At 54.3% G+C, this 15,332-nt stretch overlaps 1 protein-coding gene across 1 annotated transcript in view; it reads right to left on the reverse strand.

Annotated features, from left to right (window-relative positions):
* The window catches only part of LOC139241441 (SCO-spondin-like), a gene marked incomplete at both ends in the record, with an annotated part of 29,592 nt that extends 24,387 nt beyond the window's left edge, over nt 1–5,205 (reverse strand). Inside the window, one exon of the mRNA XM_070870000.1 lies at nt 5,066–5,205. Within this exon, the coding sequence (XP_070726101.1) occupies nt 5,066–5,205 (140 nt within the window). The remainder of the gene's footprint in view (nt 1–5,065) is intronic.
* Between the last annotated feature and the right edge of the window lie 10,127 nt (nt 5,206–15,332).

The raw sequence follows: 15,332 nt of genomic DNA on the forward strand, positions 1-15,332 counted from the left end.
GGATTAATATTTACACGGATGGATGAATATTTATATGGATTGATGAATAGATACACGGATTGATGAATATTTACACGGATTGATGAATAGATACACGGATGGATGAATATTTACACGGAAGAATGAATAGATACACGGATTGATGAATATTTACACGGAAGGATGAATAGATACACGGATGGATGAATATTTACACGGATTGATGAATAGATACACCGATTGATGAATATTTACACGGAAGGATGAATAGATACACCGATTGATGAATATTTACACGGATGGATGAATAGATCCACGGATTGATGAATAGATACACGGATGGATGAATATTTATACGGATGGATGAATATTTACACGGATGGATGAATATTTACACGGATGGATGAATAGATACACGGATGGATGAATATTTACACGGATTGATGAATAGATACACGGATGGATGAATATTTACACGGAAGGATGAATAGATACACGGATGGATGAATATTTACACGGATTGATGAATAGATACACGGATGGATGAATATTTACACGGATGGATGAATATTTACACGGATTGATGAATAGATACACGGATGGATGAATATTTACACGGAAGGATGAATAGATACACGGATGGATGAATATTTATACGGATGGATGAATATTTACACGGATGGATGAATAGATACACGGATGGATGAATATTTACACGGATTGATGAATAGATACATGGATGGATGAATATTTACACGGAAGGATGAATAGATACACGGATGGATGAATATTTACACGGAAGGATGAATAGATACACGGATGGATGAATATTTACACGGATTGATGAATAGATACACGGATGGATGAATATTTACACGGATGGATGAATATTTACACGGATTGATGAATAGATACACGGATGGATGAATATTTACACGGATGGATGAATATTTACACGGATGGATGAATAGATACACGGATTGATGAATAGATACACGGATGGATGAATATTTACACGGAAGGATGAATAGATACACGGATGGATGAATATTTACACGGATGGATGAATAGATACACGGATTGATGAATATTTACACGGATGGATGAATATTTACACGGATGGATGAATAGATACACGGATTGATGAATAGATACACGGATGGATGAATATTTACACGGATGGATGAATAGATACATGGATGGATGAATAGATACACGGATGGATGAATAGATACACGGATGGATGAATATTTATACGGATGGATGAATATTTACACGGATGGATGAATAGATACACGGATGGATGAATAGATAAACGGATGGATGAATAGATACACGGATGGATGAATAGATACACGGATTGATCAATATTTACACGGATGGATGAATAGATACATGGATGGATGAATAGATAAACGGATGGATGAATAGATACACGGATGGATGAATAGATACACGGATTGATGAATATTTACACGGATGGATGAATAGATACACGGATGGATGAATAGATACACGGATTGATGAATAGATACACGGATGGATGAATATTTATACGGATGGATGAATAGATACACGGATGGATGAATAGATACACGGATTGATGAATAGATACACGGATGGATGAATATTTATACGGATGGATGAATATTTACACGGATGGATGAATAGATACACGGATGGATGAATAGATAAACGGATGGATGAATAGATACACGGATGGATGAATAGATACACGGATTGATGAATATTTACACGGATGTATGAATACATACACGGATGGATGAATATTTACACGGATGGATGAATAGATACACGGATTGATGAATAGATACACGGATGGATGAATATTTACAAGGATGGATGAATATTTACACGGATTGATGAATAGATACACGGATGGATGAATATTTACACGGATGGATGAATATTTACGCGGATGGATTAATATTTACACGGATGGATGAATATTTACACGGATGGATGAATATTTACATGGATGGATGACTATTTACACGGATTGATGAATATTTACACGGATGGATGAATAGATGCACGGATGGATGAATATTTACACGGATGGATGAATATTTACACGGATGGATGAATATTTAAAAGGATTGATGAATATTTACACGGATGGATGAATATTTACACGGATGGATGAATATTTACACGGATGGATGAATATTTACACGGATGGATTAATATTTAAAAGGATTGATGAATATTTACACGGATGGATGAATATTTAAAAGGATTGATGAATATTTACACGGATGGATGAATATTTACACGGATTGATGAATATTTACACGGATGGATGAATATTTACACGGATGGATGAATATTTACACGGATTGATGAATATTTACACGGATGGATGAATATTTACACGGATGGATGAATATTTACACGGATGGATGAATATTTACACGGATGGATGAATATTTACACTGATGGATGAATATTTACACGGATTGATGAATATTTACACGGATGGATGAATATTTACACGGATGGATGAATATTTACACGGATTGATGAATAGATACACGGATGGATGAATATTTACACGGATTGATGAATATTTACACGGATGGATGAATATTGACGCGGATGGATGAATATTTACACGGATTGATGAATATTCACACGGAAGGATGAATAGATACACGGATGGATGAATATTTACACGGATTGATGAATATTTACACGGATGGATGAATAGATACACGGATTGATGAATAGATACACGGATGGATGAATATTTACACGGATGGATGAATATTTACACAGATGGATGAATAGATACACGGATGGATGAATATTTACACGGATGGATGAATATTTACACGGATGGATGAATATTTACACGGATGGATGAATATTTACACGGAAGGATGAATATTTACACGGATGGATGAATAGATACACGGATGGATGAATAGATACACGGATTGATGAATATTTACACGGATGGATGAATATTTACATGGATGGATGAATAGATACACGGATGGATGAATATTTACACGGATGGATGAATATTTACACGGATTGATGAATATTTACACGGATTGATGAATAGATACACGGATGGATGAATAGATACACGGATGGATGAATATTTACACGGATGGATGAATATTTACACGGATGGATGAATATTTACACGGATTGATGAATAGATACACGGATGGATGAATAGATACACGGATGGATGAATATTTACACGGATGGATGAATATTTACACGGATGGATGAATATTTACATGGATGGATGAATAGATACACGGATGGATGAATATTTACACGGATGGATGAATAGATACACGGATTGATGAATAGATACACGGATGGATGAATATTTACACAGATGGATGAATAGATACACGGATGGATGAATAGATACACGGATGGATGAATATTTACACGGATGGATGAACAGATACACGGATTGATGAATAGATACACGGATGGATGAATATTTACACGGATGGATGAATAGATACACGGATGGATGAATAGATACACGGATGGATGAATATTTACACGGATGGATGAATATTTACACGGATGGATGAATAGATACACGGATGGATGAATAGATACACGGATTGATGAATAGATACACGGATGGATGAATATTTACACGGATGGATGAATATTTACACGGATGGATGAATAGATACACGGATGGATGAATAGATACACGGATGGATGAATATTTACACGGATGGATGAATATTTACACGGATGGATGAATAGATACACGGATTGATGAATAGATACACGGATGGATGAATATTTACACGGAAAGATGAATATATACACGGATGGATGAATATTTACACGGATTGATGAATAGATACACGGATGGATGAATATTTACACGGATTGATGAATAGATACACGGATGGATGAATATTTACACGGATTGATGAATATTTACACGGATGGATGAATAGATACACGGATGGATGAATATTTACACGGATGGATGAATATTTACACGGATGGATGAATATGTACACGGATGGATGAATATTTACACGGATTGATGAATATTTACACGGATGGATGAATATGTACACGGATGGATGAATATTTACACGGATGGATGAATAGATACACGGATGGATGAATATGTACACGGATGGATGAATATTTACACGGATTGATGAATAGATACACGGATGGATGAATATTTATATGGATTGATGAATAGATACACGGATGGATGAACATTTACACGGATTGATGAATATTTACACGGATGGATGAATAGATACACGGATGGATGAATATTTACACGGATGGATGAATATTTACACGGATTGATGAATAGATACATGGATGGATGAATATTTACACGGATGGATGAATATTTACACGGATTGATGAATAGATACATGGATGGATGAATATTTACACGGATGGATGAATATTTACACGGATTGATGAATAGATACATGGATGGATGAATATTTACACGGATGGATGAATATTTACATGGATGGATGTATAGTTACACGGATGGATGAATATTTACACGGATGGATGTATAGTTACACGGATGGATGTATAGTTACACGGATGGATGAATAGTTACACAGATGGATGAATATTTACACGGAATGATGAATAGTTACACGGATGGATGAATAGTTACACGGATGGATGAATATTTACACGGAATGATGAATAGTTACACGGATGGATGAATATTTACACGGATGGATGTATAGTTACACAGATGGATGAATAGATACACGCATGGATGAATATTGACACGGATGGATGTATAGTTACACGGATGGATGTATAGTTAGACGGATGGATGAATATTTACACGGATGGATGTATAGTTACACGGATGGATGAATAGTTACACGGATGGACATATAGTTACACGGATGGATGTATAGTTACACGGATGGATGTATAGTTACACGGATGGATGAATAGTTAACGGATGGATGAATATTTACACGATGTCAAGCCCTGAACGGCATGGATATATTCAGACCCGAATCGCTCTGTATTTTTGCACGAGATGTCGATGTGAATCGAAGAGACCCACCAGGTATTACAGCCAATCAGGATGCTGTCGCCGGGTCGAATGTACATGGATGATGCTGCTTTCCTGCCCTCTGATTTGTAGAGATGTAGACAGTCGCACTCAGAAGGAGCAACGCATTTCCCGTCCTGCTCCAATAAACCCTGAGACAACAAAAAAAACAGATTATCCTGTCACTATCACACTGCAGTGTGTGGGAGCTTGCTGTGCGCAAATTGGCTGCTGCGTTTCCCACATTACAACAGTGACTACACTCCAAAAGTACTTCATTGGCTGTAAATCGCTTTGAGACGACCGGTGGTTGTGAAAGGCGCTATAGAAATGCAAGTCTTTGATGATCGATGGAATGCATTATCAGGTGGTTTAGTCTGAGCATGCTCAGTTCACTCTGGCTGAGCAAAGCGAGCTCATGGATCACTCCGCACCGTGTCTCTGTCCTTCATTTGTTCCACGTGGGTAGTGAGCTGAGTCACCGTTCGACGGGACACGGGTAGTGAGCTGAGTCAACGTGCGACGGGACATGGGTAGTGAGCTGAGTCAACGTGCGACGGGACATGGGTAGTGAGCTGAGTCAACGTGCGACGGGGTCGGGTAGTGAGCTGAGTCACCGTTCGACGGGACACGGGTAGTGAGCTGAGTCAACGTGCGACGGGACATGGGTAGTGAGCTGAGTCAACGTGCGACGGGACATGGGTAGTGAGCTGAGTCACCGTGCGACGGGGTCGGGTAGTGAGCTGAGTCACCGTGCGACGGGGTCGGGTAGTGAGCTGAGTCACCGTGCGACGGGGTCGGGTAGTGAGCTGAGTCACCGTGCGACGGGACACGGGTAGTGAGCTGAGTCTCCGTGCGACGGGGTCGGGTAGTGAGCTGAGTCAACGTGCTACGGGACATGGGTAGTGAGCTGAGTCACCGTGCGACGGGACACGGGTAGTGAGCTGAGTCACCGTGCGACGGGACACGGGTAGTGAGCTGAGTCACCGTTCGACGGGACACGGGTAGTGAGCTGAGTCACCGTGCGACGGGACACGGGTAGTGAGCTGAGTCACCGTGTGACGGGACACGGGTAGTGAGCTGAGTCACCGTGCGACGGGACACGGGTAGTGAGCTGAGTCACCGTGCGATGGGGTCGGGTAGTGAGCTGAGTCACCGTGCGACGGGACACGGGAAGTGAGCTGAGTCACCGTGCGACGGGACACGGGTAGTGAGCTGAGTCACCGTGCGGCGGGACACGGGTAGTGAGCTGAGTCACCGTGCAACGGGACACGGGTAGTGAGCTGAGTCACCTTGCGACGGGACACGGGAAGTGAGCTGAGTCACCGTGCGACGGGACACGGGTAGTGAGCTGAGTCACCGTGCGACGGGACACGGGTAGTGAGCTGATTCACCGTGCGACGGGGTCGGGTAGTGAGCTGAGTCACCGTGCGAGGACACACGGGTAGTGAGCTGAGTCACCGTGCGACGGGACACGGGTAGTGAGCTGAGTCACCGTGCGACGGGGTCGGGTAGTGAGCTGAGTCACCGTGCGACGGGACACGGGTAGTGAGCTGAGTCACCGTGCGACGGGACACGGGTAGTGAGCTGAGTCACCGTGAGAGTAGTGAGCTGAGTCACCGTTCGACGGGACACGGGTAGTGAGCTGAGTCTCCGTGCGACGGGGCACGGGTAGTGAGCTGAGTCACCGTGCGACGGGACACGGGTAGTGAGCTGAGTCACCGTGCGACAGGACACGAGTAGTGAGCTGAGTCACCGTGCGACGGGACACGGGTAGTGAGCTGAGTCACCGTGCGACGGGACACGGGAAGTGAGCTGAGTCACCATGCGACGGGGTCGGGTAGTGAGCTGAGTCACCGTGCGACGGGACACGGGTAGTGAGCTGAGTCACCGTGCGACGGGACACGGGTAGTGAGCTGAGTCACCGTGCGACGGGGTCGAGTAGTGAGCTGAGTCACCGTGCGACGGGACACGGGTAGTGAGCTGAGTCACCGTGCGACGGGGTCGGGTAGTGAGCTGAGTCACCGTGCGACGGGGTCGGGTAGTGAGCTGAGTCGCCGTGCAACGGGGTCGGCTAGTGAGCTGAGTCACCGTGCGACGGGACACAGGTAGTGAGCTGAGTCACCGTGCGACGGGACACGGGTAGTGAGCTGAGTCACCGTGCGACGGGACACGGGTAGTGAGCTGAGTCACCGTGCGACGGGACACGGGTAGTGAGCTGAGTCACCGTGCGACGGGACACGGGTAGTGAGCTGAGTCACCGTGCGACGGGGTCGGGTAGTGAGCTGAGTCACCGTGCGACGGGACACGGGTAGTGAGCTGAGTCTACGTGCGACGGGGTCGGGTAGTGAGCTGAGTCACTGTGCGACGGGGTCGGGTAGTGAGCTGAGTCACCGTGCGACGGGGTCGGGTAGTGAGCTGAGTCACCGTGCAACGGGACACTGGCAGTGAGCTGAGTCACCGTGCGACGGGACACGGGTAATGAGCTGAGTCATCGTGCGACGGGACACGGGTAGTGAGCTGAGTCACCGTGCGGCGGGGTCGGGTAGTGAGCTGAGTCACCGTGCGACGGGACACGGGTAGTGAGCTGAGTCACTGTGCGACGGGGTCGGGTAGTGAGCTGAGTCACCGTGCGACGGGGTCAGGTAGTGAGCTGAGTCACCGTGCGACGGGACACGAGTCGTGAGCTGAGTCACCGTGCGACGGGACACGGGTAGTGAGCTGAGTCACCGTGCGACGGGACACGAGTAGTGAGGTGAGTAACCGTGCGACGGGACACGGGTAGTGAGCTGAGTCACCGTGCGACGGGACACGGGTAGTGAGCTGAGTCACCGTGCGGCGGGACACGGGTAGTGAGCTGAGTCACCGTGCGACAGGACACGGGTAGTGAGCTGAGTCACCGTGCGACGGGACACAGGTAGTGAGTTGAGTCACCGTGCGACGGGACACGGGTAGTGAGCTGAGTCACCGTGCGACGGGGTCGGGTAGTGAGCTGAGTCACCGTGAGATGGGGTCGCGTAGTGAGCTGAGTCACCGTGCGATGGGGTCGGGTAGTGTGCTGAGTCACCGTGCGACGGGACACGGGTAGTGAGCTGAGTCACCGTTCGACGGGACACGGGTAGTGAGCTGAGTCACCGTGCGACGGGACACGGGTAGTGAGCTGAGTCACCGTGCGACGGGACACGGGTAGTGAGCTGAGTCACCGTGCGACGGGACACGGGTAGTGAGCTGAGTCACCGTGCGACGGGGTCGGGTAGTGAGCTGAGTCACCGTGCGACGGGACACGGGTAGTGAGCTGAGTCTACGTGCGACGGGGTCGGGTAGTGAGCTGAGTCACTGTGCGACGGGGTCGGGTAGTGAGCTGAGTCACTGTGCGACGGGACACCGGTAGTGAGCTGAGATACCGTGCGACGGGACACGGGTAGTGAGCTGAGTCACCGTGCGACGGGGTCGGGTAGTGAGCTGAGTCACCGTGCGTCGGGACACGGGTAGTGAGCTGAGTCACCGTGCGACGGGACACGGGTAGTGAGCTGAGTCACCGTGCGACGGGACACGGATAGTGAGCTGAGTCACCGTGCGACGGGTCACGGGCAGTGAGCTGAGTCACCGTGCGACGGGCCAAGGGCAGTGAGCTGAGTCACCGTGCGACGGGACACGGGCAGTGAGCTGAGTCACCGTGCAACGGGACACGGGCAGTGAGCTGAGTCACCGTGCGACGGGACACGGGTAGTGAGCTGAGCCAACGTGCGACGGGACACGGGTAGTGAGCTGAGTCAACGTGCGACGGGACACGGGTAGTGAGCTGAGTCACCGTGCGACGGGACACGGGAAGTGAGCTGAGTCACCGTGCGACGGGACACGGGTAGTGAGCTGAGTCACCGTGCGACGGGACACGGGTAGTGAGCTGAGTCACCGTGCGACTGGACACGGGTAGTGAGCTGAGTCACCGTGCGACGGGACACGGGAAGTGAGCTGAGTCACCGTGCGACGGGACACGGGTAGTGAGCTGAGTCACCGTGCGACGGGACACGGGTAGTGAGCTGAGTCACCGTGCGACGGGTCACGGGTAGTGAGCTGAGTCACCGTGCGACGGAGTCGGGTAGTGAGCTGAGTCACTGTGCGACGGGGTCGGGTAGTGAGCTGAGTCACCGTGCGACGGGACACGGGTAGTGAGCTGAGTCACCGTGCGACGGGGTCGGGTAGTAAGCTGAGTCACCGTGCGACGGGACACTGGTAGGGAGCTGAGTCACCGTGCGACGGGGTCGGGTAGTGAGCTGAGTCACCGTGCGACGGGGTCGGGTAGTGAGCTGAGTCACCGTGCGACGGGACACGGGTAATGAGCTGAGTCACCGTGCGACGGGGTCGGGTAGTGAGCTGAGTCACCGTGAGACGGGACACGGGTAGTGAGCTGAGTCACCGTGCAACGGGGTCGGGTAGTGAGCTGAGTCACCGTGCGACGGGTCACGGGTAGTGAGCTGAGTCACCGTGCGACGGGACACGGGTAGTGAGCTGAGTCACCGTGCAACGGGTCGAGTACTGAGCTGAGTCACCGTGCGACGGGGTCGGGTAGTGAGCTGAGTCACCGTGCGACGGGGTCGGGTAGTGAGCTGAGTCACCGTGCAACGGGACACAGGTAGTGAGCTGAGTCACCATGCGACGGGACACGGGTAGTGAGCTGAGTCACCGTGCGACGGGACACGGGTAGTGAGCTGAGTCACCGTGCAACGGGTCGAGTACTGAGGTGAGTCACCGTGCGACGGGGTCGGGTAGTGAGCTGAGTCACCGTGCGACGGGGTCGGGTAGTGAGCTGAGTCACCGTGCGACGGGACACGGGTAGTGAGCTGAGTCACCGTGCGACAGGGTCGAGTAGTGAGCTGAGTCACCGTGCGACGGGACACGGGTAGTGAGCTGAGTCACCGTGCGACGGGGTCGGGTAGTGAGCTGAGTCACCGTGCGACGGGGTCAGGTAGTGAGCTGAGTCACCGTGCGACGGGACACGGGTAGTGAGCTGAGTCACCGTGCGACGGGGTCGGGTAGTGAGCTGAGTCACCGTGCGACGGGACACGGGTAGTGAGCTGAGTCACCATGCGACGGGACACGGTTAGTGAGCTGAGTCACCGTGCGACGGGACACGGGTAGTGAGCTGAGTCACCGTGCAACGGGACACGGATAGTGAGCTGTGTCACTGTGCGACGGGGTCGGGTAGTGAGCTGAGTCACCGTGCGAGGGGACACGGGTAGTGAGCTGAGTAACCGTGCGACGGGACACGGGTAGTGAGCTGAGTCACCGTGCGACGGGGTCGGGTAGTGAGCTGAGTCACCGTGCGACGGGACACTGGCAGTGAGCTGAGTCACCGTGCGACGGGACACGGGTAGTGAGCTGAGTCATCGTGCGACGGGACACTGGTAGTGAGCTGAGTCACCGTGCGGCGGGGTCGGGTAGTGAGCTGAGTCACCGTGCGACGGGACACGGGTAGTGAGCTGAGTCACTGTGCGACGGGGTCGGGTAGTGAGCTGAGTCACCGTGCGACGGGGTCGGGTAGTGAGTTGAGTCACCGTGCGGCGGGACACGGGTAGTGAGCTGAGTCACCGTGCGACGGGACACGGTTCGTGAGCTGAGTCACCGTGCGACGGGACACGGGTAGTGAGCTGAGTCACCGTGCGACAGGACACGGGTAGTGAGCTGAGTCACCGTGCGACGGGACACGGGTAGTGAGCTGAGTCACCGTGCGACGGGACACGGGTAGTGAGCTGAGTCACCGTGCGACGGGGTCGGGTAGTGAGCTGAGTCACTGTGCGACGGGGTCGGGTAGTGAGCTGAGTCACCGCGCAACGGGACACGGGTAGTGAGCTGAGTCACCGTGCGACGGGACACGGGTCGTGAGCTGAGTCACCGTGCGACGGGGTCGCGTAGTGAGCTGAGTCACCGTGCGACGGGACACAGGTAGTGAGTTGAGTCACCGTGCGACGGGACACGGGTAGTGAGCTGAGTCACCGTGCGACGGGGTCGCGTAGTGAGCTGAGTCACCGTGCGGCGGGACACGGGTAGTGAGCTGAGTCACCGTGCGACGGGGTCGCGTAGTGAGCTGAGTCACCGTGCGACGGGGTCGGGTAGTGTGCTGAGTCACCGTGCGACGGGACACAGGTAGTGAGCTGAGTGACCGTGCGACGGGGTCGGGTAGTGAGCTGAGTCACCGTGCGACGGGGTCGGGTAGTGAGCTGAGTCACCGTGCGACGGGACACGGGTAGTGAGCTGAGTCACCGTGCGACGGGACATGGGTAGTGAGCTGAGTCACCATGAGACGGGGACGGGTAGTGAGCTGAGTCACCGTGCGACTGGACACAGGTAGTGAGCTGAGTCACCGTGCGACGGGACACGGGTAGTGTGCTGAGTCACCGTGCGACGGGACACGGGTAGTGAGCTGAGTCACCGTGCGACGGGACACGGGTAGTGAGCTGAGACACCGTGCGGCGGGACACGGGTAGTGAGCTGAGTCACCGTGCGAGGGGGTCAGGTAGTGAGCTGAGTCACCGTGCAACGGGACACTGGCAGTGAGCTGAGTCACCGTGCGACGGGACACGGGTAGTGTGCTGAGTCACCGTGCGACGGGACACGGGTAGTGAGCTGAGTCACCGTGCGACGGGACACGGGTAGTGAGCTGAGTCACCGTGCGACGGGGTCGGGTAGTGAGCTGAGTCACCGTGCGACGGGGTCGGGTAGTGAGCTGAGTCACCGTGCGACGGGGTCGGGTAGTGAGCTGAGTCACCTTGCGACGGGTCACGGGTAGTGAGCTGAGTCACCGTGCGACGGGACACGGGTAGTGAGCTGAGTCACCGTGCGACGGGGTCGGGTAGTGAGCTGAGTCACCGTGCGACGGGACACGGGTAGTGAGCTGAGTCATCGTGCGACGGGACACGGGTAGTGAGCTGAGTCACCGTGCAACGGGTCGGGTAGTGAGCTGAGTCACCGTGCGACGGGGTCGGGTAGTGTGCTGAGTCACCGTGCGACGGGACACAGGTAGTGAGCTGAGTGACCGTGCGACGGGGTCGGGTAGTGAGCTGAGTCACCGTGCGACGGGGTCGGGTAGTGAGCTGAGTCACCGTGCGGCGGGACACGGGAAGTGAGCTGAGACACCGTGCGACGGGACACGGGTAGTGAGCTGAGTCACCGTGCGACGGGGTCGGGTAGTGAGCTGAGTCACCGTGCGACGGGACACTGGCAGTGAGCTGAGTCACCGTGCGACGGGACACTGGTAGTGAGCTGAGTCATCATGCGACGGGACACTGGTAGTGAGCTGAGTCACCGTGTGACGGGACACGGGTAGTGAGCTGAGTCACCGTGCGACGGGACACGGGTAGTGAGCTGAGTCACCGTGAGACGGGACACGGGTAGTGAGCTGAGTCACCGTGCGGAGGGGTCGGGTAGTGAGCTGAGTCACCGTGCGACAGGGTCGGGTAGTGAGCTGAGTCACCGTGCGACGGGGTCGGGTAGTGAGCTGAGTCACCGTGCGACGGGTCACGGGTAGTGAGCTGAGTCACCGTGCGACGGGACACGGGTAGTGAGCTGAGTCACCGTGCGACGGGGTCGGGTAGTGAGCTGAGTCACCGTGCGACGGGACACGGGTAGTGAGCTGAGTCATCGTGCGACGGGACACGGGTAGTGAGCTGAGTCACCGTGCGACGGGGTCGGGTAGTGAGCTGAGTCACCGTGAGACGGGGTCGGGTAGTGAGCTGAGTCACCGTGCGACGGGACAATGGCAGTGAGCTGAGTCACCGTGCGACGGGACACGGGTAGTGAGCTGAGTCACCGTGCGACGGGGTCGGGTAGTGAGCTGAGTCACCGTGCGAGGGGACACGGGTAGTGAGCTGAGTCACCGTGCGACGGGACACGGGTAGTGAGCTGAGTCACCGTGCGACGGGGTCGGGTAGTGAGCTGAGTCACCGTGCGACGGGACACTGGCAGTGAGCTGAGTCACCGTGCGACGGGGCACGGGTAGTGAGCTGAGTCACCGTGCGACGGGACACGGGTAGTGAGCTGAGTCACCGTGCAACGGGTCGGGTACTGAGCTGAGTCACCGTGCGACGGGGTCGGGTAGTGAGCTGAGTCATCGTGCGACGGGGTCGGGTAGTGAGCTGAGTCACCGTGCGACGGGACACGGGTAGTGAGCTGAGTCACCGTGCGACGGGACACGGGTAGTGAGCTGAGTCACCGTGCGACGGGACACGGGTAGTGAGCTGAGTCACAGTGCGACGGGACACGGGTCGTGAGCTGAGTCACCGTGCGACGGGACACGGGTAGTGAGCTGAGTCGCCGTGCCACGGGACACGGGTAGTGAGCTGAGTCTCCGTGCGACGGGACACAGGTAGTGAGTTGAGTCACCGTGCGACGGGACACGGGTAGTGAGCTGAGTCACCGTGCGACGGGGTCGGGTCGTGTGCTGAGTCACCGTGCGACGGGACACAGGTAGTGAGCTGAGTGACCGTGCGACGGGGTCGGGTAGTGAGCTGAGTCACCGTGCGACGGGGTCGGGTAGTGAGCTGAGTCACCGTGCGACGGGACACGGGTAGTGAGCTGAGTCAGCGTGCGACGGGACACGGGTAGTGAGCTGAGTCACCGTGCGACTGGACACAGGTAGTGAGCTGAGTCACCGTGCGACGGGACACGGGTAGTGAGCTGAATCACCGTGCGACGGGATACTGGCAGTGAGCTGAGTCACCGTGCGACGGGACACGGGTAGTGAGCTGAATCACCGTGCGACGGGACACTGGTAGTGAGCTGAGTCACCGTGCGGCGGGGTCGGGTAGTGAGCTGAGTCACCGTGCGACGGGACACGGGTAGTGAGCTGAGTCACTGTGCGACGGGGTCGGGTAGTGAGCTGAGTCACCGTGCGACGGGGTCGGGTAGTGAGCTGAGTCACCGTGCGGCGGGACACGGGTAGTGAGCTGAGTCACCGTGCGACGGGACACGGGTCGTGAGCTGAGTCACCGTGCGACGGGACACGGGTAGTGAGCTGAGTCACCGTGCGACGGGACACGGGTAGTGAGCTGAGTCACCGTGCGACGGGACACAGGTAGTGAGTTGAGTCACAGTGCGACGGGACACGGGTAGTGAGCTGAGTCACCGTGCGACGGGGTCGCGTAGTGAGCTGAGTCACCGTGCGACGGGGTCGGGTAGTGTGCTGAGTCACCGTGCGACGGGACACGGGTAGTGAGCTGAGTCACCGTGCGACGGGACACGGGTAGTGAGCTGAGTGACCGTGCGACGGGGTCGGGTAGTGAGCTGAGTCACCGTGCGACGGGGTCGGGTAGTGAGCTGAGTCACCGTGCGACGGGACACGGGTAGTGAGCTGAGTCACCATGCGACGGGACACGGGTAGTGAGCTGAGTCACCGTGCGACGGGACACGGGTAGTGAGCTGAGTCACCGTGCGACGGGACACGGGTAGTGAGCTGATTCACCGTGCGACGGGACACGGGAAGTGAGCTGAGACACCGTGCGACGGGGTCGGGTAGTGAGCTGAGTCACCGTGCGACGGGACACGGGTAGTGAGCTGAGTCACCGTGCGACGGGGTCGGGTAGTGAGCTGAGTCACCGTGCGACGGGACACGGATAGTGAGCTGAGTCACCGTGCGACGGGACACGGGTAGTGAGCTGAGTCACCGTGCAACGGGGTCGGGTAGTGAGCTGAGTCACCGTGCGACGGGACACGGGTAGTGAGCTGAGTCTCCGTGCGACGGGGCACGGGTAGTGAGCTGAGTCACCGTGCGTCGGGACACGGGTAGTGAGCTGAGTCACCGTGCGACGGGACACGGGTAGTGAGCTGAGTCACCGTGTGATGGGACACGGGTAGTGAGCTGAGTCACCGTGCGACGGGGTCGGGTAGTGAGCTGAGTCACCGTGCGACGGGACACGGGTAGTGAGCTGAGTCACCGTGCGACGGGACATGGGTAGTGAGCTGACTCGCCGTGCGACGGGGTCGGGTAGTGAGCTGAGTCACCGTGCGACGGGACACGGGTAGTGAGCTGAGTCACCGTGCGACGGGACACGGGTAGTGAGCTGAGTCACCGTGCGACGGGACACGGGTAGTGAGCTGAGTCACCGTGCGACGGGGTCGAGTAGTGAGCTGAGTCACCGTGCGACGGGACACGGTTAGTGAGCTGAGTCATCGTGCGACGGGACACGGGTAGTGAGCTGAGTCACCGTGCGACGGGGTCAGGTAGTGAGCTGAGTCACCGTGCGACGGGACACGGGTAGTGAGCTGAGTCACCGTGAGACGGGGA

The sequence above is a fragment of the Pristiophorus japonicus genome, unplaced genomic scaffold, assembly GCF_044704955.1.
Source record: "Pristiophorus japonicus isolate sPriJap1 unplaced genomic scaffold, sPriJap1.hap1 HAP1_SCAFFOLD_1077, whole genome shotgun sequence".
Classification (NCBI taxonomy): domain Eukaryota; kingdom Metazoa; phylum Chordata; class Chondrichthyes; family Pristiophoridae; genus Pristiophorus; species Pristiophorus japonicus.